General features: G+C 39.7%; 1 protein-coding gene across 1 annotated transcript in view; it reads left to right on the top strand.

Annotated features, from left to right (window-relative positions):
• Chst9 (carbohydrate sulfotransferase 9) overlaps window positions 1-24,350 on the top strand; it is a 217,037-nt gene that overhangs the window by 169,576 nt on the left and 23,111 nt on the right. The window contains exon 3 of the mRNA XM_027935737.2: window positions 22,515-22,552. Coding sequence (XP_027791538.2) covers window positions 22,515-22,552 — 38 coding nt within the window. The remainder of the gene's footprint in view (window positions 1-22,514; window positions 22,553-24,350) is intronic.

A 24,350-nucleotide genomic window follows, 5' to 3' on the forward strand; every position in this document is an offset into this window, starting at 1 on the left:
AGCATACACCTGTAATCCCAGTGGCTCAGGAGGCTGAGGCAAGAGGATCACGAGTTCAAAGCCAGCCTCAGCAAAAGTGAGACGCTAAACAACTCAGTGAGACCCTGTCTCTAAAAAAATACAAAATAGAGTGGGGATGTGGCTCAGTTGTCGAGTGCCCCTGAGTTCAATCCCTGGTATCCCAAAAGAAAAGAAAAAAAAAAAAGGATATTCACATGAACAGTCTGTACAGTGTTCTGTATGATAGGGTCCCCTCCCCTCCAAAATAAACTAAATAACTTAAGTGTCTATAGAAGGAGAATAAAGAAGCTCTAGTATATTTTTAAACCATTAAGTAGCCATTCAAAATAACATAGAGTGAGAATATTTAATGCAAGGATTATTTAAGTGAGCAAAAATATTTTAACTGTCTATGTGATAGATGATACCACTTTTTAAATTTTTTTTATTTATATGTGACAGTGGAATGCATTACAATTCTTAATACACATATAGAGCACAATTTTTCATATCTCTGGTTGTAATCAAAGTATATTCATACCAACTCATGTCTTCATACATGTACTTTGGATAGTAATGTCCATCACATTCCACCATCATTTCTAACCCCATGCCCCCTCCTTCCCCCTCTCACCCCTCTGCCCTATCTAGAGTTTATCTATTCCTCCCATGCTCCCTCTCCCTACCCTGCTATGAATCAACCTCCTTATATCCCAGAAAATATCTGGCATTTGATGTTTAGGGATTGGCTAACTTCATTTAGCATTATCTTCTCTAATTTCATGCATTTACCTGCAAATACCATAATTTTATTCTCTTTCATTGCTGAGTAATATCCCATTGTGTATATATGCCACTTTTTTTTTATCCATTTCTCTACTAAAGGGCATGTAGGTTGGTTCCACAATTTAGCTATTGTGAATTGTGCTGCTATAAACATTGATGTGGCTGTGTCCCTGTAGTATGCTGTTTTTAAGTTTCTTCTCAGCAAAAGAAACAATCTGTGAGGTGAACACAGAGCCTACTTTTTGGGAGCAAATCTTTACTCCTCACACATCAGAGAGAGCACTAATCTCTAGGGTGTATAAAGAGCTCATAAAGCTAAACACCAAAAAAACAAATAATTCAATCAATAAATGGGCCAAGGATCTGAACAGACACTTCTCAGAAGAGGATATTCAATAAATCAAACAATAAATATGAAAAAATGTTCAACACTGCTAGCAATTAGAGAAATGCAAATCAAAACTATTCTAAGATATCATTTCACTCCAGTCAGAATGGCAGCTATTATGAAGACAAACAACAATAAGTGTTGACGAGGATGTGGGGGAAAAGGTACACTCATAAACTGCTGTTGGGACTGCAAATTGGTGCAGCCAATATGGAAAGCAGTATGGAGATTTCTTGGAAAATTGGGAACGGAACCACCATTTGATCCAGCTGTCCCTCTCCTCGGTCTATACCCAAAGGACTTAAAACCAGCATGATACCACTTTTGAAAAATAAAAACAAAATATCTTAAAGGATGTGTCACAAATGTTAACAGGCTGTCTTAGTCCATTTTGCATTGCTATAGCAAAATGCATGAGGCTAAGTACTTTTTAAAGATGTTTCTTTGGTTTACAACTCTGACGGGTGGAGATTCCAAAGAGCATAGCACCCACATCCGGGGACCATGGCAGACCAACAGAAAAGGAATCAATTGTATGAAGAAGGGGTCAAGCACATGCAGCAGCCTCCATTATTACAACCTTCTGTCACCAGAAGGGACTCATTCCATGAGACAAGCATTAATTTCCTCCAAGGATGGCACCCTCTGACCTATATACCATCCTTTAGACCCACCTTTTAAAGGTCCCCCCACAACCTCATCCTGCCACCCCATGGAGTACACTTCTAGCACAAAACACTTTGTGGGGAACACACACCATATCCAAACCATAGCTCAGGCCTTGCATATTAATGTTAGGATCCCAAGTAGTTATTGACTTCTTTCATCTGTATTTTCTAAATTCTTTACAACAAACAAACACTGATTTAGTAATAACAACTAAGACAATAAAGGATTTGTTTGTTTAAAGTCGTGCTAAGGGTATATTTATGTGGTAATTTCCATTTATTTGAAATTCAATCTTCTTCATTACATGTGTAACACAACTCATTGTAGAAAATTAGAATGTGCAGAGAAACCAAAAGAAAAAAAATCACCCATAAATCCACCCCTCAGATATTCACAACGTTGTCCGTGAGAGAGATGCTTTTCAATAAAAAACAGACTCATGGCAAACATGCTGTTTTGTCCCTTATTTTTTGCATTGATTGTATCCATCCTGTCATTTTTTTTCACTGGCTAAAGGAGAATCTCGCTGGATGATTCTGACTTCAATAGCCAGTCCTCTACTGGGGACCTCTCAGGTTTGCTCTCAGCCAGCCTGGAGCCCATGTGCAGAGTGGCTTTGTGTGCACTCCCGAGACTTCCTTAAAATAAATCCTAGAAGGGGGATTCTTGCTTTACTTTTGACTCTTTCCAAGACCTCTAAGTAGGGAAAGGGAAAAAAGAAAGAAAGAAAATGAGTAAGGCAATTAAAATTTGAGTAGGCAATTAGAAACAAATGGCGGTAAACCCAAATTGGACCCTTCACTGACAGAATGCCTTCAGACTTCTCCTGATGAAAACTGGAGTCAAGCCATGCTCATGTAACCATGTCGGGTCTGGAGACGTTGGTTAGAGGCACAAGCTCTCTGCCCCACTTAGGCCACCAGCTCCGTGGCACAACTTGGTCCTCACCTGGAACTGCTCCATTTCAAACATCTGAGATCCCAGTGCCTGGCTGTCTCTTGCTGTTCTCTGGACACTTCTCACCCACCCAACTGATCTTTGACCTCTTAGGCATCTCCCTCATTCCTGCATTTTCTCCATCTTTGGCCACCTTCCTTCTCACTCTGGCCTAGGCCTTGACCAACCATCATCAGATTCCCCTTTGGGACCACCAAGCCCCTTGCATTCTGCCTTTTTCACCTGCTAGAAAAATGGAGAAATCACATGCTGATAGGCGTCACTCCACCCAGTATCTAAGCAGTCCTATTCCCATAAACGATGGCTCCGCCCTTCACTGCCCTCTTGAAAGCCTCACTCTTTCCATTTTCAGTCCCGCCTTGCTCTGGATTTTTGGTGGGAATTCCAGCCTGAAGCATGCCCTCTCTCTGCTCACACTCAGTGCACACCCTCTACCCCCTTGACCTCAGGCATCAAAGGAGATGTATCTCTTATTTCACTCAGAGCCAAACTAAGCCTTGGATATATTGACCACCTATCCCCCAGGACCTGTTTCTGGAAGTTTCTAGAACTGTCTCTCCAGAATGTTTTCACTGGTCTTCTCAGCAGGTTCTTTGCCCTCAGCTCAGAACTATTTCTAAGTTCTCTTGTTCCATCAGTATTTCTACATTAACACAATCTCTTGTGTTGTTATTTTTCAAATCTCTCATACTGAAGACTTCCCAAAAAGGACTTTTTCCAAAACAAATCTTACCTCTTCCATCCTTAGCACTTTGATTTTTTCCCCCCTCATCTGTGTTATGAAAATTTTCAAACCTACAGAAAAGCTGAACGAATAGCAAAATGAGCACCTATAGGACCATCCACATGATTCACAAGTTATTAATCTGTTGCCTCCTGTACTGCCTGACACTGTAAGGGTAAAAGAAATTGAAGTTAAAGCGTAAAAGTTAAAGGGTAAAAGACCGGGTATTGTAAAGTTTCTAAGCTGCAAGGTCTGAGTTAAAATGTAAAGGATTAGGTATTGTTAGGTTTCTATGCTACCTGCAAAACCTGAAATTTCTGTAGCTGTTAAGACAATGCTTGGAACTGTCCAGTAAATATTTCCCCTGACTACTTGGTTGTTTAATAACTGAAGGGCTCTGTGTAACTGGTCACGTAGTCATTTAGGCCCTAAACCAATCAGTTTGAATGTAACCCCCTCCTTAGGAATGACCTATCACTCCAGCCTGACCTGTTCCCGCCAATGAATGAACTAATCATGTTTAGGAGTTGTTGTTCAATTTTCCCGTGCCTCGTGATGATTTGTTCTGATGTATACAAAGCCCTCCGCCCTCCCCAAAAAGTGTACTTAAGCAGTGCTCAGCCCCTGCTCGGGGCTCTGGGCTGCTTTCCCTTCTCGAGTGGGCACGGAGCCCCAGCATGCTGGTTCAATAAATCCCCTTCTGCCAATTGCATGAGTGGTCACTTGGTGGTCTCTTTCTCCGACGTTTCGCGGGACCCTTACAACACCACCTAGTACAAGTTCATGGGCACATTTTAAATTAAGTTATAGACATGCTAACACCTCACTTCACAATATGTCTATGCTGACACATATCGCTGGAGAATAGGGGTATTCTCCTAAGTAGCAAAAGTTCCATCTTCACATCTAAGAAGGTGCCATGGTTCTGCAACAACCTCTGATATCAAGTCCATATTCAAATGTCTCCAGTCAACCAAGAATGTCTTTCACAACTGTCTCTTCCCTGAAGCAGAAACTCACCAGTGTTTAAAATTGAGTTTGGAGTTAGGTTCTTTATTTTCTTGTAATAGTCTCTGGGTTTCCTTTGCCCTTCCCCATGACATTGACTTGTTTAGGGGTCCAGGTCAGTTGTCTTTGAGGAAATCCTGCACTCTTCCTTATCATGTAGCTTAAATGAACTGACATCCAGATCTGGAAATTAGGTTGAGCTGATGGGTGTCACTCTACCTTGGGCACTGAAATCTCCCAGGTAGGATTTTACTTCTTAGTGTGTGTTGTCATTAGTTTGGTGCTAATGATGCCGAGTTCAATCTATTTGTTGAATGTGTTCACAACAGACCTCTGTAATTTTAAAAACTGTACTTTCCTTTGCAATGATGAAGAAATTTGTGAAGTAATACTTTGCACGTTGGTAATATCCTACTTTAGAATCCACTGATGGTCTCTACCTGAAACATGTTTCAGGTAGAGACCATCACATTTTCTTAATCCATTCATCTATGTTTATGACATGGGGGATTTTAAACAATTTTTATTTCTGTCATTTTTTCTACATTTCTTACCTAACATCCTTTAGTGAGAACTTGACCTTTTCCCCCTTTCTCATCATTTGTTGGGGCATGGGAGACCCCTATACACTCATTAATTTTTAATTACACAATGTTTTAGAACCATCAATCATAATCATTTTTTCCAGTTTGCCCATTTTCCCAGTGAAGAACCCTTAAAGTCAGTGCCTGCATCATTTTTGCCAGGACCTTTTTTATTTTTGAATTGGTGGCAGAAAGGGATATCCTTTCAGACCCTGGCCCAGGAATAGGTTTCTGTAAGGAGCCTTGGTTTCTCCTTCCATAATAGCATGCAGCTACCAAGACCTGGGTGTGCTCATGGATGCTAGGGTGTTTGTTTTTCTAAATGATGTATTTCTATTTCTATTTAATTGAAATTTAGAATTCCTCTGTTTTGTCACAATTCTGTTACACTAAAATTTTCAGCACCTAAAAATATTAATATTATTTACTTTATTAAGCTTATTTTCTTTGGGGGGGTGGAATTCACTGTGGTATATTTATACATGTACAAAGCATAATTTTGTCAAATACATTTCCCCATAACCCCACTTTTCCTGTTCCTCCTCCCTCCCTCCCTCTCAGTCTCCTTTCTATACTTCACTGATCTTTCCGCTATTTTCATGAGATCCAGTCCTCCTTTCTCCCCCTCACTTTCTCTAGCTTTTGCATATGAGAGACAATATTCAACCTTTTTTTTTTTTTTTGAGTCTGGCCTATTTCACTTAGCATGATATTCTCCAGCTCCATCCATTTACTGGCAAGTGACATAATTTCATTCTTCCTTATAGCTGAGTAAAACTCCTTGTGTATATAGACCACATTTTCTTAATCCATTCATCTATTGGCTGGCACCTGGGTTGGTTCTTATAGCTATTGTGAATTGTGCTGCTATAAACATTGATGTGCATGTATCATTATAGTATGCAGATTTTAGATCTTTTGGATAAATACCAAGGAGTGGGACAGCTGGGTCACATAATGGTTCCATTCCTAGTTTTTTAAGGGATCTCTAATCTTTCCAAAGTGTACTAATTTGCAGTCTCAACAACAACATATGAATGTATTCCCACACACACACACATCCTTGCAAACATTTACAATTATTTGAATTCTTTACAATTGCCATTCCAACTGGAGTGAGATGAAATCTCAATGTAGTTTTGATTTCCATTTTCTGACTGCCAGGAATGTTGAACAACTTTTTTTGGCCATTTAAACATATTTTCTTTACCCTAATTGTACTTAAAATTGTTTTAAAATGTTAGTGCCAATATTACTACCAACAATAAATTTACTGAGTGATACTTGCAACTCTTTTCAATACATTTTGCTCTTAGAACAGAAACTTTGAAGATAAAGTATTGTATTCACAGTGACTTGAATTTTTTTCTCACTTTTTTATTATTTTGATAAAGAGGTATATTTGTTTCAGTTCACATTCAGTTTTAGGATTTACCCTTTTATCTTTTTACTTTGCATACCTAAAGTATTTGCACATTTCAAAACCCACAACTGTATAAAAAGGTATCTTCGGAGAAGCCTCACTCCCAAACACATCCTGCTCATCTGCCCACACATGCCCATTTTTACCAGTCTCTGGTTTATTTTCAGTGGGCTTCTTTCTGCTAATATGACCATATAGATATATACACAGTCTTATCTCAAAGAGATTTATTTTACTCTTTCTATTTTAATAAATAAGTTATCCTCCACAGAGTGGATATATGTGAGTTGTTCTTTGTCTAATATATAAGTATATTTTTTATACTTATATGATATATATACTTATATAGTATATATACAAGTATATATACTATAATATATTAAAGTATATATACTTACAATGCTATAACGGGTAATGTGTATTTGAATATTGTAGCGGTGTATCTTCAGGATGAACTAGGAATCAAAGGGCAAATCCAAAGGTAATTTTATTAGATATTGATAAATCTTTCTCCTAAGAGGTTGCACTTCCACTACCACCATTGTCAAAGTGGCTACTTCTTGACTTCCTTGATAATAGTGCACCACGTCCTTCTTGAATTTCTTATACTTTCTGGCTGATCTTTCTCCTTGTCTTTCTGACCTCCTCTTCCTCTGCTTACACCCGAGTTTTATTTCTTCTCACTTTATTCTCCTTACTAATATCACTCATGGTCCATATCAATTAACCCCAGAACTGTGATAACTGCTACACCTACACATGAAGCCCAGACAACCCCCTGGAGCTTCAGACTCATGTACCTATCTGCCTGCCCAATATTTCCATTTTTAAAAGTCCTGTAGGTACTTAATCCATGCAGAAAAATAGAACTCATTATTGTACCCTCCAAAACTTCTCCTTGAATGACACCACCATCCTAGCAGACATCGTATGTCCAGCCTGCTAGTTGCCATCATTTCTTCCTTTCACTTACCTACCAAGCGACCAGTTTTACCTGTTGTGCTTTCCTGGAATGGGTACCCCCTCTGTATCCTAATACCACTTACCCTGTCTCAGAATCTCCTCACCTCTCCTGAATAGCACTATAGTACTGGGCATGGTGGTGCATACCTATAATCCCAGCATCTCAGGAGGCTGAGGCAGGAGGATCACAAGTTCAAAGCCAGCCTCAGCAACTTAGTGAGACCCTGTCCCAAAATTTAAAAAATAGAAAGCACTGAGGATGTGGCTCAGGGGTTAAGCACCCCTGAGTTTTATCCCTGGTATGGGGGGTGGGAGAGAGCTGTGGTCTTCTAGTTATTCTCTGCCTCCACCTTAGTCCTGCAAATCATTTCGACACAATGACTACAATGAGATTTTTATTGATTTCTAAGTTCCACCTTGCTTAGAGTGAAGAATGTTGAATTTACTTTTTATAATCACTTCTGAATATCTAATCAATAAAACTGATCTAGAGTTTAAACAGGCTCTGATGTGTGTGAAAGAAACCTTAGATAGCAATTTAAAATAAAAAGTAATATTGACACACTGCTTTCTCAAGCAGACCCTTTCTAGGTCTGTGCTGTTACAGAGGAAGCATAATGTATTTTGTTATTTGAACCAAAAACCAGCATCGTGCTATCGTGACTAGCATTTTTTTTTCTTTTTTTGGTATAGCAAATATCTTTTAACTAGGAAAAAAAGAAAACTCTCTATAAGTAGTGAATTTAATCAAAGCCAAGGAGAAAGGACTTTCCAGTTGGAGAAGATTGTGATTGGTGGTGCAAACTACCAAAACATTATTGTCCCTAACTTGGTTAAGAGAGAAAGATGGATAGAGCAAGGCAGTGAGAGAAAATAAGTTGCCATCTTAAATTCTTATTTATACCAATTGGGTGTGTTTAAATGTAAGAATTACAGTGAGATAAACACTCACTGTAGCACTCTTGCAGAATTAGTGCTGTTGGCTTGTACCATAAAACACTAAGGGTTTATATTCTCTGTTCTTTTGAGGGAAAAATAGAAGAATAGGAGATTTTTAAGATGATAAATCATGTAGCAATTCATGCATAAAATGGTTTAGGACTTCATAAGTTTAAGTTACTTGTTCAAGTTATACGTTCATAGCAATAACCAAATATGACCAGAGGTACACATTTTCCAAATAGAAGTAAAGAAAAGGAAAGAAAGAAAAATTATTCAATCATCATTGTGAAAATCAATCCACTCATATACTGCTAAGAAAAAAAGAGAACTTCAAGAAACAAAAACTGTGCTTTACAAAAAGCTAATAAGTTTTTATTCTAATGAACAGTAAATTATTTCCCCTTTAATTTTAATGATGCAAATGAATAAGAATCTTATTAAAGAATTTTCTATGGTACAATCATTGAACACAATCATAGATCACTTTATCATTTCTGCCTTTGGGCACTTAAAAAATAGGTAAAAAGTTCATAGATCGCCACCAAATTATTGGTTTTATGGCAACCCCTCACCCCTCAAAAGCCTTCTACTCTCACCCTCAAAGGGAATTAGAATTAGAAGGATACTTAGGACTTTTGAAACATAGAAGAAGCAAACAAATGGAAAAATCCCCAAAGGCCAAAAAATTATGAAATCAACAAAATCCTGGAACCATCCTCTGCTGTTAGAATTACATAGGAAAATATCCAATAGGTTAATACTAAAAATATGGTGCCACATTGGGGCCATCTAAGAGCTACCATTTACGTTTGGCCTCTGTTACTTGAACCATTACTTGAACCACAGGCTCATGATGTGCTGCAGGTTTACCTACTGCTCAACAGAGCGACCCCCTGGCAGAGGTACAGCCTTGTATTTTTCTTTCTTTGGAATCTTGGTCTACACTATCCCAACAACCTTTCTGGAGGTACATTTATGCCATGTCTTTCGGGTGGGAAAAGCTGAGAGACCAATCAACAATCTCAGCATGAACAATCCTTCTAGCTAGTTCTACCCTTAAGCATTGATTGTTGATGTATGGACAGACAAGAGATAATTTTAAAAAATAGCCATATTTATTGTCTGTCGTCCCTAGTACTCTAAAGCTAACTTAAGAGACAAACCAGCTTTCTTCATCTGGGTGTGTTTTGTTTTAATATTTTTTTCTGGGGGAAAAATTGTTATTTGAATTTGCAGAGAAAAAAAAATGGGGCATCTCATTTCAAAATTCAGTTCGAGTTTTTTAAAAAGCTAGAATTTCTCACCAGTTCTAAAGCTAAAGAGGAAGAAAAAAATTTACTTTTACTAAGAATGTGGATCCTGCTATAAGAGATCATGAGATCCAGTGTCTACCATTGATTGGTTGTGTGATTTACAGTTTCCCTGACTATACTAAGACTTTGAGTGCTCACCAGAGATAATTAGAAGCCAAGAACACCTGGGATGGGAAAACTTAAGGAATTAATAAAGCTCAGTCTCTATTAAGAGTTTCATGAATATAAAGGTAAGAAAATGAATTTAACCCTACAGTGGTAGGTGCCATATCATCATTTACCCTAAGAAGCATATAAAGTGAAACGGAAATAGATACCTGTACCCACCTTTCTTCTCAAGGCATGTTTTGCTTGAGAATCAGAGCTGGTTCCCCAGAGAACCACAGGCCTGGGTGTGGCATGAAGTCCCAGCTGTCCTTCTCTCAGCTGGTTTCCCCCACAGGAGTGAAAGCAGCAGCCTTCTTTCTCCCAAGCCATTTGGCAAACTGGGGAATGGAGACCATGGACCGAATTTGAATTAATGTCTGTGCCTATATACATTAAGGTAAAAGCAGGATTCTGTGCACTTTGTTTTTATTTGGTGATGCTAAAGTTCTTGACTATTTGTTAGTCATTTAAATCTCACTCTTTTTTCATTTTTAATTTTTTTTTTACTTTTTGCATTAAAATTCATATTCTATTTATTTCTTTTCCATACTCCTTGGTCATAGAAGAATAGCATTTTCGCAATCTTGAAATTTGTGCTCCTTCTTCTTCTTCTTCTTCTCCTCCTCCTCCTCCTCCTTCTCCTCCTCCTCCTCCTTCTTCTTCTTCTTCTTTTTTAACCAGGGGTGCTTAACCACTGAGCCACATCCCCAGCCCTTTTTATATTTTATTTTGAGTCAAGGTTTCACTAAGTTGCCTAGGGCCACACTAAATTGTTGAGGCTGGCTTTGAACTAAATTGTTGAAGCTGGTCCTCCTGCCTCAGCCTCCCAAGCCGCAGGGATTACATACATTCTTCTTAACCACATTAGAAAATAGCTTCCATCTGGCTTCTAGATAATCTGGTTTTATTAGCCTGAGCTTGGGTAGCCTGTGACATGAGGGAGAGTACTAGACTGGCTCATTATTGATGCCAGGTGCTATGCTAAGTCCTTTACGTATATGAATTTTTTGAATCATCAAAAACAATTCTGTGCCAGATGCTGTGGCACACAAGCCTGTAATCCCAGCAGTTTGGGAGGCTGAGGCAGGAGGGTCTCCAGTTTAAAGCCAGCCTCAGCAAAGGTGAGGCACTAAGTAACTCAGTGAGACCCTGTCTCTAAATAAAATACAAAATAGGGCTGAGGATGTGGCTCAGTGGTCAGGTACCCCTGAGTTCAATCTCTGGTACCCACTCCCCCTCCAAAAAAAATTCTGTAAGTATATTTATGAATCTTATTTTACAAATGAGGAAGCTCAAAGAAGTTACTTGCCCAGGACCACTTATACACGGGGTAGGAAAACTAGGGTCCAAATCAAACATTCTGATTGCTTGGCCCCCGCTCTTGGTCATTCATGGAATCTTTTGTTCTACTCCCAGCACTGACTTGGTGAATGTCTTTAGATTAAACTCCATCTACTTCAGTTTATAAATAAGGAAATTTGCCTAATTTTCTTCTGCCAAAACTGGCAGTTAGTTGCCTTATAACTCCACAACTAGTGAGAACTTAGACTCTCAAACTAAACTTCAAATATGCTAATTCCTGGTGGTAAATCCTTAGAGTACCTCAGAGAAGGATTCTCTTCCCATTCCCTGTGGAGAGTGTAAAATTTGCAATCCAAATTATTCAAATATCAATAAAATGCAGCTGTTTTCCAATTTTCTATTTGGTTAGGCTTTTTTTTTTTTTTTTTTTTTTTTTTTGTCTCTGTGACAAAATGAGAAAAACCATTTAAGGGAGGAAAAGTTTATTTTGTGTCACAGGTCCTAAGGCTTCAGTCCATTGTCAGCTGACTCCATTATTTCTGGGCCTGAGGTGAGACAGTACTTCCTGGTGGAAGGGTTTGGTGAAGCCAAGCTGCACCCGTCATGTGACTGGAAAGCAGAGAGACAGACAGAGGAAAGGTCCAGGGTCAGGATATAGTCTCTAAGGGCACACCCTAAAGACTCACTCTCTTCTACTCACTCTCTCCTACAGTCTCCACCCCCCATAATCCATTCAGCTATGAATCCATCAATGGATTAACCCACTGATGAGAGCAGAGTCCCATGATCGAATCCCTTACCAGAAGGCCCATCTCCGGACATTGCTGCATTGGAGACCAGGCCTTCAACATGAGTCTCAGGAGGACATTCAGATCCAAACCATAAGAATATTTATTCCTTTCTTTATATTCAACTAGAGAGCCTTCCTTAGTCTCCACCATCTCTCTGCCGAAAATTACGGGGTATTTGCCTCAGCTGTGCCCCAGTGTTCTCCTTCTGCCAAGTCTGTTCTTCTCGAACTGTGTCTCACATTCATCTATGCTCCTGTATCTTGTCCGCATAATCCTCGTCCTCAAACCATGGATTAATCTTGGATTAATCTTTGTAAGACATTATTTGGGTCATTCCCTGGCTCAAAAGTCTTCGAGAACCCCCTCACCAGGTAGATCTAAAATCATTCCCTAAGTAGAAAGATCCTCCATGACAATGATCCCTCGGATACTTTACCGTGTCATTTCTTATTCTCTACCCAGAACTCTTCACCTTCCTTACACAGGCATTTGCAGGCTTTGTGCCTTTGCTCGAGCTTATCCTGAGGAATGAAATGCTGTTGCCCTCATCAACTGCTATTGATACCCTGCCCAGATCAAATGCCCCTCGAGGTCATTCCCCTAAACATGACCTTTGCTTCTTTTATGTTGTTGTTATTTGCCAAGTCTTTGGAAATCATCAGTCCTTCTCATCCTTTTTAGAGTCAAAGACTTTAAGCAGTTATGAGCAGTATTTATTATTTATAACCCCATCATTGTGCACTAAAACAGAAATGTGAAGAAATCTGCCAAATAACATATATGGAGTGATAGTGGCCAAGTCAAGAGGAGGAAAGTCTGAAAGTCTGACCCCATCACTAATGCTACTGTATCAGGATTCAAATACCTTGTATCCCTGATTAAATATGCAATTTAGTATAAATATCTGACAGCCCCATGACTTGCTGTTATCTGTGTGAAAGACCTCATTTGTTTTCTCTACTTTATTTCTGTACCTCAGAGCACCTAGAATATTACCTTGACCCGAATAGATGCTCATTAAAATATCATTGTAGGACCTCATGGATGAGTCTTGCTGAAGATAAAGCATCTACAGTTTTGAGAGACAATCTACAAAGTCTTTGGCTTGAAGACCAAGACAGGCTAGAGTTTATACCTTTCTTTATTTAATCAATATTTTTAAATTGGCTCAAGTAACACATTTAACATCATGAAAGTTTGAAAATTGAACTGAATGCCCCAAATATGTTGACAGTCAAAAAGAACGTTAGCCAGCTCATGCACCTGTTTCCTGGCCTGAATTATTCCCGTGATTCTGGATTTTAAACTCAGACTCTATTTTTAACTGTTATTGAACCATTACTGTAGCCACCTTACGCGCAGCAGAGTAGGAAATAAATAATTAGCAACTTAATTTTCCAGCTTATAACTACAAATCATACTTGGGTACTTTGCTGCCTGTCTTTCACACAGATGTGTAGGTCTACCCTCATATATGCATGCGTGCACAACACAAAACACACACACACACACACACACACACACGCCATCCAATCACACAACTGTGTTGGAAAGACAGCAAGAGGGAATTCTCTGCCCATGGTGAGCCTTACATCATTCATTACCATAACAATAATTGGTTTTCCTTTTGTCATTATTATTGAAAGTCCAGATTCACTGTAAACAGCAAATACAGATTTAAAAGTACTAGAGAGCCAGGTAGCAGCTTGATGTGACACCTAAGAATCTCTAAGGATCTACATAGCCCTCAATAGGAGATAAAAAGCAATTGATGGCTCTCTCTGGGACAAAAGTGGCAAGATGACATGTCTACACTATATCTATTAGTTCTCGGTCTTCTTCCCCATCCGTCACAGGAACAGACTGACTTCAACCAACAGTTTACATCAAACTCATTTTCTAGACAAAGAAACTGAGGCTTGACAGAGAATGAAGTATCAGCTGAGCCAGGCAGCATCCTGATCGACCGTAATTCATTTTGCCCCTGGGTTTCTGCACCCCTCATCCTTTTTCTTCTCAGCGTTTCAGGGCATTGTTCCTTAGGTTTGCACGGAGTTGGCTGGAGGTAGGCACCATAGGTTTGATTGATACAGCAATTTGCATCTCAAGGCATCGCTCGATAAATACAGTGCATTGAAAGGCTACTCTCTCACAAGCCAATTTCCCCCTCTGGGCTGACTTTAGAAGCTCATTGATGTCACTTCCTTCCTCAGTCAGCAAGTGAATTTTCTTTAATTCTCAAGACCAGCTGTCCATGCTGTCAACAGAAAGTTATTAAAATTCCTTTAAAGTGAATAAAAATAGCCTAAAAGCAAATGTACTTGGAAACAGGAAAGAATCAGTATGCAAAGTCCACAAACCTCTGAGCAAAATAATGTTGATCCAACCAGAGATTTCAAACACTGTATATTCAAGATGCAAAAAGAAAAAAAAAATAATTAAAAGATGCTAAGCCACATACCCCTTAATCTTTTACTAGCAGAGGCTTTTCACTGTTAAAATGTATCCCCCTTAATTCCATTTCTCTTTTTCAAATATGATTTGAATAAATTGGGGGATGAGTTAGGTTTTACTGAAGTCGGAATTCCCTTCTTTTTCCTTGCATGGACCAAAGAACATTTATATCTCCACCAGATGTAGATGAGATGATCCATAAGCAAGAAAAATACATGATCATTAGCGCCATTCAAAAACCACTAGGACTACAAAATAATATGATATATTTTAATTTACTATAATTTTAATAGCTCAAAGGAAAAAGATCACTTTCTCTTATTCATGGAAATGAACTGTCTGGCTCCCAAGTCCCTCGGATTCTCGACCAATTGCCTGACCACAGTCACTAAAAGACTGCCCTGTCAACTTCTTTATTTTTTTTAACTTGTTTTTTTTTTAGTCAGTAGAATGTATTTTGACATATCATACCTACATGGAGTATAACTTCCCATTCTTGTGGTTGTACATGATGTGGAGCTACACTGGTCATGTATTCATATATGATCATAGAAAAGTTATGTCCGATTCATTCTCCTGTCTTTCCTATTTGCATCCCCACTCCCTTCCCTTCATTCCCAACTTCTGAATCAGCTCAGAGCTCGTCCCTCAGTCTCCCAGCAACAGTTCTCCCACTTTGTTGCCTGAATTATACATAATCTGATAACCAAGTCCCTCCAAAGCATGGACATGTTCCCTGCCACACATATCACCTGCAGTCACCCACCACTTCCTCATAGAAGCAGACACCTACCCTGAATGCTGGACTCCCTCTGACCTTTTGCCAAGGAAACTTGGACCCAGAGTGTCCCCAGATAGGCCAGGTTTATATTTTGGGTTACCTACCCATTGCTTGAGCTATCAAGTTCAGCTTGCCACCACCCAGGGCTTTCTACTTATAGGTAGTACACAATGCAATTTGAAAGAAACTTTTATATCCACTGTAGCTGTGCCACAAAACTTTACTTTAATAAACTGCAGATTAGTAAAAGAAACAAAAGTGGAAACTTGCCTAAATTAAGCTAAAAAGACAATTTATAACATTGTCGATCCTCAATAGAAGTAAAAATCATAATCTTCTAAGTTATCTAGGCTTAACTCTCAATCTTTAACTTCCTTTGCCAAAATTTGGAATGTTTATTGTGTTTTTAATAGAGAATTAATAATACTAAAGATGTTTATAAAATAGGGGAACTTTTAGATCCCCATTGCTAGGACACGTAAAAATTCTTGGAAAGTAAATTAGGAACTATTTCAAAAGAATGCTGCCATCACAAAACAAAGTATTCAGTATGGTCCAAGATTCAACAGAGGTCAACTTGGGGCCCCATCATGGGCCCTCTAATATTTTTTTAACCCATGAACCTTTCCTTTTATGAGGAAGTAGAAGTCAAGAGTAGCTGCCTTCGACATGTTGAGTCTTGTACAAGCTGCGCCCACTGAACATGCTGCCGATTATTCTGCAAATATGCACTGACTACCTGAGAGAAGCCAGCACTGGGCTGAATCCTGGAGATTCACAATAAATAAAATGAACCCAGATCCTGACACTATAGGAGGCAAGCAAAAAAGCAAACAAACATACAAATAAAATAATGGCAAATTATGGTAAGTGGTATGGGAGAAGCAATTTGGGCTGAGATCGAGAATCACAAGAGATGGTGTGACAGGGAAGAACCCCCAGCTCTGAATATTAAACGGAAAACAAAAAAATACAAAGAGCCAGCCCTGTCAGTTGGAGAGAAAACACTTTATGCAAAGGACCAGAGGCCTTAGAGGACTAGAAACAGACATAAAACCAAAGTGATTGGAGGCCAGCAGAGGAAAAGGAACAGCCTGCAGGGTGAGATGGGAGAGATAGGCAACTTGAGCTATCAAGTTCAGCTTGCCACCACCCAGCAGAGGATGAGATGTAGGAAGAGGTTTGAAGAAAACCAGAATGCAAGCAGGGAGAGCCCAGCAGGCGAAAGTCGAAGTTCAGGGAGAGACATTGATGGGCTCAACAAGGTGGCGGCTGAGGACAGAGTGGCCTGAATTGTAGATACAGGTGGACAGTTCCTATCTGGTCCCTGTGCCTTTCTATAAGTGATGGCTGCAGCTCTGTGCCCCTTTGCAATGTAAAGACAAAGTTCTACTTCCCTGAGTTATTAAATCTGCCCTGTTTCATATTGCCATATCTGTCCTCGACCCCCAAAGGCTCAGATTCCTTTTTAAAATATTATTTGATGGGGAGGAGGGTGGGTGTGAGACGCCAGCATTGCACAGATATAGAATATCAAATTCCTCTACATTCATAAATAACAGGTTTATTTGCTCCCCAGAAAAAAAAGGGGAGTAGATTCATGACCTTAACTCCTTTTCCTTCCCCTATTTCAACACTTGACATGTAGCATTTTCAAAATGGTTTAAGCATCCCTACAGGAAGGGTCATGCTAACTGTGGGTCACAGTACAGAAGTAGACAATGTCCCAGAAGAGGAGGAAATAGAGCTCTTTGGGAATAGGAGCAAGCCATTTGGCAGCAACTGTCTTGTTCACAGTTGAGTCCCCAGAGTTTAGTATCCACATAAGACATATAGTAGCTGCTTGTGTTGGTCAGCTTTTTTTTCATCACTATGACCAAAATACCCGACATGAACAACTTGGAGAAGGTAAGATTTATTTTGGCTCATGGTTTCAAGATTAGGTCTGTGGTAGGCTGCCTCCAAGGCAGAAACATCATGGTGGAAGGAAATAGCAAAAGAAAAGTTGCTCACTTCATGGCAGGCAGACAGCAGAGAGAAAGATGAGAGAGGCTCTTGGAAAAATAGAGTCCTCAAAGCCATAACCCCAGGGGGCTACTTCCTCCAGTCATGCCCCAGCACCCTATAGTTCTCAACATCTCTCAGTAATCCATTCAAAGTATTAATCCATCAAATGGATTAATCCAGTGATGATGTCAGAGCCCTCATGATCTGGTCTTTTCACCTCTGAACATTCCTGCCTAGCCTAGCACATGAGCCTAGTCCAGATCTAAGCCATAACACTACTCAAATGATATTTTTTCTAAATGAATAAATAACACATGGTATCACTCTTTCTGATCCTTATTTCCTATATCCATGTGTTGTCACCTACTTTCAAACTTTTCTTCAACATGCTTTCTTTGACTTTGTCTTTGATCTTCCTTCCTATTTCTAACTCCCTGGTCTAAGCCTCAAGCCACCATCTAGTTTATCCATCCCACCAAGGCCTCCTACTTATTCTGTCATTTCTCTCCCTACCTTGTTCCATCTATCCACCACCAGTTGACCCTTCCTTCATGTCCCACTTCTTCTGAGGAGCCATGCTCCTGCCCAATTGTCTATTGCTTCAAACATAAAGAAACTGGCTGGTTCTCAGGTCAGCCACACTGTTTCCTTCTGACCCTCCCAGCTAGTCCCACCAGTCGTTTTCATGGATCTCTCCAATTCTATCCATTTTATGAAGGTCTCATTATTTTGATTCCTTTACCTACTTGGCAAGTTTTATCTCTGAACTTACATTTAATTTCTTGTCTTTACCATATTTTAAAGCATTTGCTCAAACATGTCTATCCAAAAAGATGCAGATATAAAAGCTATTCTAAACTCTGTTAAGAAAAAGGCTAGCCACAAATCAATTGAAATTGTGGTCCTGTGTTGGCAATGACACATTTCTGCATAAGTTGAAAGGGAATATAACGATGGTTAATGGCAGCATATTGCTAGAAATCTGTGTCCCCAAGACCAATCACATTGGTTAGGCCAACTACAGAGCAGTTACTCAGTACCCCTGAAGAAATGGTCAATACAGAGCATGAGATCCTGTTTGAATTAGTTTACTTTTTCTGCTATAAGAAATTATAGTCATTCCTTGGTATCCACTGGAATTGTCCCAGAAACCCCCTTGGATATCCAAATCTGAAGATGCTGAAGTCCCTCGTGTAAAATGGTATAGTATTTGTTTATAACTTACACACATCCTCCTGTAGACTTCAAATCATTTCTTGGTTATCTGTACTATCTAATACAATGAAGGCTATGTAAACAGTTGCTATACTGTATATTTTGGGCATAATGACAAGGAAAAAAAAGAAGTCTCTACATGTTCAGAACAGATGCAGTTTTTTTTTTTCAAAAAAAAATTAAGAATGATTAGCTTAATCTATGAATTTGGAACTCAGACACAAGAGATCCAATTGCACCACCAACCTGATTCTCTTAAAACAACACAAATCTGTTAATGTTCTAGTCTGAAGGTCAGAAGTTCAGATGGATCTCACTAGGCGAAGGTGTTGGCCAGGCTGCCTTCCCTCTGGAGGCTCTAGGGCACCTTGTTGCCCTTTTTCAGGTTCCAGAGGCTGCCCACAGTCCTGGGCTCATGGTACACTTCCAGCACTAAGCCACTCCAACCCCTGCTACCATCATCATCTCATGGTCTTCCCTCAGCCTTTGACCTCCTTCCCTCTGTGATAGGGAAGGACCCTTGGGTCTACATTGTACACACCTGGATCATCCAAGATCATCTTCCCATCTCCAGATCCTTAATCATATCTACAAAGTCCCTGTGCCATGTAAGGTTCCATACTCACAGGTTCCAATGGTTAGGATGGGGACATTTGGGGGGTCCATTATTGAACCTACCATCATTGTCCCATCAGCTTCCATAACCTACAGGTATCTTCATTTTAATTGAGGACACTAATCTCAATAACTTCTCCTTAAATTCTGTTCCTTCTCATATTGTATCTCAAGTAACATCCTTAAACTAAAAGAACCTCTAGCTAAAAACTTGAGTGTTGTCCCTGCTCCCTGTTGCTGTACTCCTCACCTTCAATCTGTCTCCAGAACCTACTCAGGAACACCACCTGCTCCAGGACCCTCTTCCCCTCTCTCACTGCCTGGGCTCAAGCCCTCATCTCTCCTGCCTGGACAGTGGACAGCCCATTGTTCTCCTCTGCCCCCACTCCTCCACCCATCTTCTGCACTACTGCCCAGTCCGCCTTTTTCCACGACAGCTTTGGTCACCCCATCCCCTTCTGAAAGACCTTTGCTGCCTCTCTACCTACAAGGTCCCCAATTTCACTTCAAGTTACACCACATTCCAGGGTTGGTTCTTTCCCTCTTCCCACACCCTGTATGTCCCACCTGCTACAGCATATGCTTATGCCATCGTCACCCCCTTATTCACCATGCATGTGTTCCAAGATGCTCTGCCAGGACTTAAAACTGTAGATAGTACCAAACGCTATATATAGAGTATGTCATTTCCTATGTTGGTGGACCTATGATAACGTTTAATTTATAAATTAGGCACAGTAAGAGATTAATAGCAACTAGTAATAAAATAGAACAATCGTAACAACATACTGTAATAAAAGTTAACTTAAAATTTATGAATTATTTATTCCTGAAATTTTCCATTTAATATAGACCCCGGTTGACCATGAATAATTGAAACTGTGAAGAGTGACTGGGCAGATGGGGGGGGGGGGAACGACTGTATACCCAGCTCAGAATGCCCCATAATTCACCAAACACACCCTACTCTTGCCTTCCTCTGAGATGTTACTCATTCTGACCCCTGCTATCCGGAATGCCCCTCTCCCATATTTTGCTTTCAAAACTCATACAGGTTTGATTTTAATCCTCTCAAATCTGGGAGGGTGTGGTATTGTGAGCTCTTGTTCTAGATGGGCAGATAAGCCAGAGCATTATATAACTGATCCCAAATCAAACACTTAGTAATTGGTACAGCTGTCCTTACATGCCAGGCTCCAACTCCTTTTCTGGACTTCAGTGGGCAGCCCCATCTCTCAGGTCTGATTATTTCATTACTTGGGTTCTCATTTTTCTCCAGAATTCCTCCAGATTTCCCTATGAAATAAAACTAAGACTTTGTAATGGTGCTCTCACCCCCAGTACCCAGTCCAGCTTCTTCTCCACTTGGCAACGAGAGCTGAGTGGTAATTTTAAAACCACAAGTCGTGACGTTTTAATGTCCCTACTTATATTCTGGCTTAAATCCCCTTAATGGCTGATTTTCTACTTCTCTTGAGATGATCATGAATCTCCCAAAAAATGTTCTCCCTGGACTTACCTGCAGCCTGGGTCCTGCCTGCCTGTCCAGCCTCACCTCACATACCACCCTTCCTTCTCCCCTCTGGGGCCATCTTGCCTTCCTTTCCATTTCTTGGACTCACCCTCTTCCTCCTGCCACGTGGTCTTTGCTCATGGTCTTCCTTCCGCTGGAATGTTCTTCCCCCTTTTCTCAGGGAAGTTAAATGTCTTATCATCTTTCTAATTTCATTTCAAATGTCACTTTTTTAAAACTGGTGATCTGCCTAATTCAGAAGATTTTTCTCTAACCACTTTGCCTCTTCTTTAAACACTCTGCATATAATCTAACCCAAATCAAACCCAAATATTAAAACATATCAAGAGTATTTTATTGAACAGTATCCTTTAAAATGAAGAAAATTGTTGTTTGTTTTTTCTAGAAACTCTTGAGTTTGGCCCCTGGCATTTCCCAATAATGATCCCTTAGCGCACTCTTCATAACGTCATTCCATTTCCTGCCCTCCTCATGCTTCTTCTCTTTCCCCCCCATGTGATTCCTCACCTCGTTCTGAATACTTGGAAAATTTTAGCATATGCTTATGATTGGTTGATTAATTGAATGGGTAGGTTTCATTTATGTTTTCATCTTTTTTTAAAAAAAAAAATAGTTTGTCAGTTTCTTAAACAACCAAATATGCAACTACCATACAACCCAGCAACTATACTTCTGGGCATTTACTATAGAGAAATGAAGACTTATATTCACACAAAAACCTATACACATGTTTAAAGCAGATTTACTCATAATAGTCAAAACTACCCACATGTCTTGAACAGGTGAATGGCTAAACAAAGGTGATGCACCCCTACTACGGAATAGTACTCAGCAAGGAAAAGACACTAACTACTGACACAGGTGGCAACCTAAATGAATACCCAGAGAATGACACCAAGTGACAAAACACCAATTCCCAAATGTGGTATAGTCTATATTACCCCATGTATATTCCATTTCTATAACATTCTTGGTTTTCAAGATGTTATCATGGGGGGAAACTGGGTAAAGGATATGAGGACTCTGTCTGAATTATTTCGTACAACTGCATGTGACTGAAGTCAATTATTAAAGTTTTTATTTTTTAAAAAAAAGGACTTGTTTACTAAAGTAGACAGAACACACTGAGTTGTTCACCAACTCAAGATCACTGTGGAGCCACCAGATTTCTTCTTGCTTTTTTTTTCCTGGTGATTCATTGGTTATTTACTATTCTCTAAGGATTTCACTTCCTTCTACTCAAGATGTACATGACCTTAATCCCTCTGAGGTTATTTTCACAATTATTGAAGTTGGTGGGTTTTAGAGTACTTGTTCTTTATGTCCCTTTGTTGCCTCTCATACAACCACTCTGAATTTTGTCTTTTCTGACCAAGAGACCACTGACAGGTTTTTCCTGTCCCCAGAAGAAAATCACAGAGGATAATCATGTCTCCCTCACTGCACAGGTAAAAGAGGCGTGTTGAAAGGTCGCACTTCTGCCACCTGCCACCTCAAGTCTCCTTGTCTATTCCCAGGGTACCCTGCGCTCAGTGTCGGCATTATACTTCAACAGGTTGTCCTTGTTTGGAAACCTGTGACTGGCTGTTGTTCGAATTTGTCTTCGGTCCTTTTCATCTCTTCATTTCTTTGCCAACATTTAATACATTCTGCTGATGATCACCCTTATTGGATTTCATTTTCTGTTATCTTCACCTAACATGCTTTATTTCGGTTTTCACTGTCTCCCCACACACACGAGCCAATAACTGGAGTGACCTGAAGGGTCCATATGGTGACGCAAACCCTTGGTCAGACAGCCAGTGAGTGCTAAGGCAGTTTTGACTGACAGCAGAGAAGAATCACATTGCATTTTTTTAAAAAATTGATTTTCATGCTAAAAAAAAAATTCTTTTTGTTTTTCTTTTTCAGTGATTACAGAAAAAAACCAGGAACGTAGTACCAACCAGGTATTTCTACACTTCTCATAAACTGTAAGATAGAATTTTGTTTTAAATGTTGATGATCAAGCATGTGTAAATGTTGAAAGTGTTATGCTGGTGGTTAGATATGAGCAATGCATGTTATTGATTTTGAGAACAAATAAACTCGTCCACTGTGGATGATCCTGCAACTTTCTTTGTCTGTCCCCAACCCTATTCCTTCTCTCTACCTCTTCCTACCCCAAAATGGGAAAGAGTAGACAAATAGACTCTGCGAGGTCTAGCATGTAAGTGTCCCTCTGACCATACTGGGACCTCTGCATACCATGATGGCAGAAATATCTTTACCTACTTTTACCTAAACAAAAGTGATTCTCCTTTGGGATTTTTCTCAAGTGCTAATTCACCCAGCTAAAAGTCATTCCCTCCTCAGCAGCTAAGGACTGAGCCCCTGGCAGTGGAAACCCACCCCCAGGTGACCTCCCTCTCTGATCTTTAATGTCCATTCACTGTCCTCCGGCATCTTCCTGTCTGCTTCTCTTTTCTTACCCAATCTTCTTACTAATCTATTCTTTCTATTATCGAATGTATAGAACCTTTCTATATAACCTTTAAAGGGACTTGAGATCTTCAACCACACAAACCAAAAGAGGTCTGCACCAAAACCCCCTAGTGACCCACTCTGCCTTGTCCCTCTGTGAGCCAGTTTAGCTGCAGTGTCTCCACAGGCCTGTGAACTAGACTCAGAGCATGCAGACATTGGCCTGTAGCAAAATGTGCTCAGATTTCACTCACAGATACAAATCTCCTTGTCTTATTTATTTTTCCTTCTCTGGCATGAATTACAACTCACCCTTGCCAAGGAGAAAAGTGGTCAATCTACATTGATGCCAGTCAAGGGTGCACTTTTCAAAGTCACCTAATGTACTGCAAAGTAAGCTCCAATTCTAATTCCCATTGTCAATCTACCCAGAGTTCTAGCTTTAACCTAATCTCACCCAACTTTGAACATAGAGACCTCATTTCACTAATATACTGTTACTGCAGAATCAGTAGGCAAAATTGAACACATTAGGGGGTTTTTTTTTTGTTTTTTTATGTTTGTTTGTTTGTTTGTTTGTTTGTTTGTTTGCTTTTGAACAGAAGTGTCAACGTTGCTGGGAGCCATAGCATAGCACATGCCTGTAATCCCAGGGGCTCTGGAGGCTGAGGCAAGAGGATCCCACGTTCAAAGCCAGCCTCAGCAACCTAGCCAGACCCTAAGCAACTTAGTGAGACTCTTTCTCTTATTAAAATATTAACAAGGGCTGGGGATGTGATTCAGTGGTTAAGCACCCCTGAGTTTAATCCCTAGTACAAAAAAAGAAAAAAAAAAGCATAAATGTTGGTTTTGCAGCCAACTTAATACCTGAGAATGTTGTCATTGTATAATAAAGTCGGTTGGCCTTTTCAAATCGTTTATTTGCCTTTGAACTTAATCTCTTTATCATCGTATTTGCAGTTATTTGTATGTACCCAAACAGTTTCATAAGCCTGAGCGACAGTTAACCAGTAAAATTTATTGCCGCCCTTTTCATTTAAGTCACATAGAGAATACTTTTCTTATAAAGAGATGTTTTCTCATTAATTTATTAAGTTAAAAGCAGTTGGTCAAAACATATATTAAATTCACTTCTTACAGGCAAATTGTCATTTCCTGCATTTTCCTACTTTGTACATTTGGCTAAATGAATAGAATATGCAGACACCAAAACAGAATATTTGGTCATATAATCTTAAACATGGATTTGATGCCAGATACAATCAAGATGGCTGCTAAAGAGAC

Source organism: Marmota flaviventris, chromosome 16 (assembly GCF_047511675.1).
Source record: "Marmota flaviventris isolate mMarFla1 chromosome 16, mMarFla1.hap1, whole genome shotgun sequence".
Lineage (NCBI taxonomy): Eukaryota > Metazoa > Chordata > Mammalia > Rodentia > Sciuridae > Marmota > Marmota flaviventris.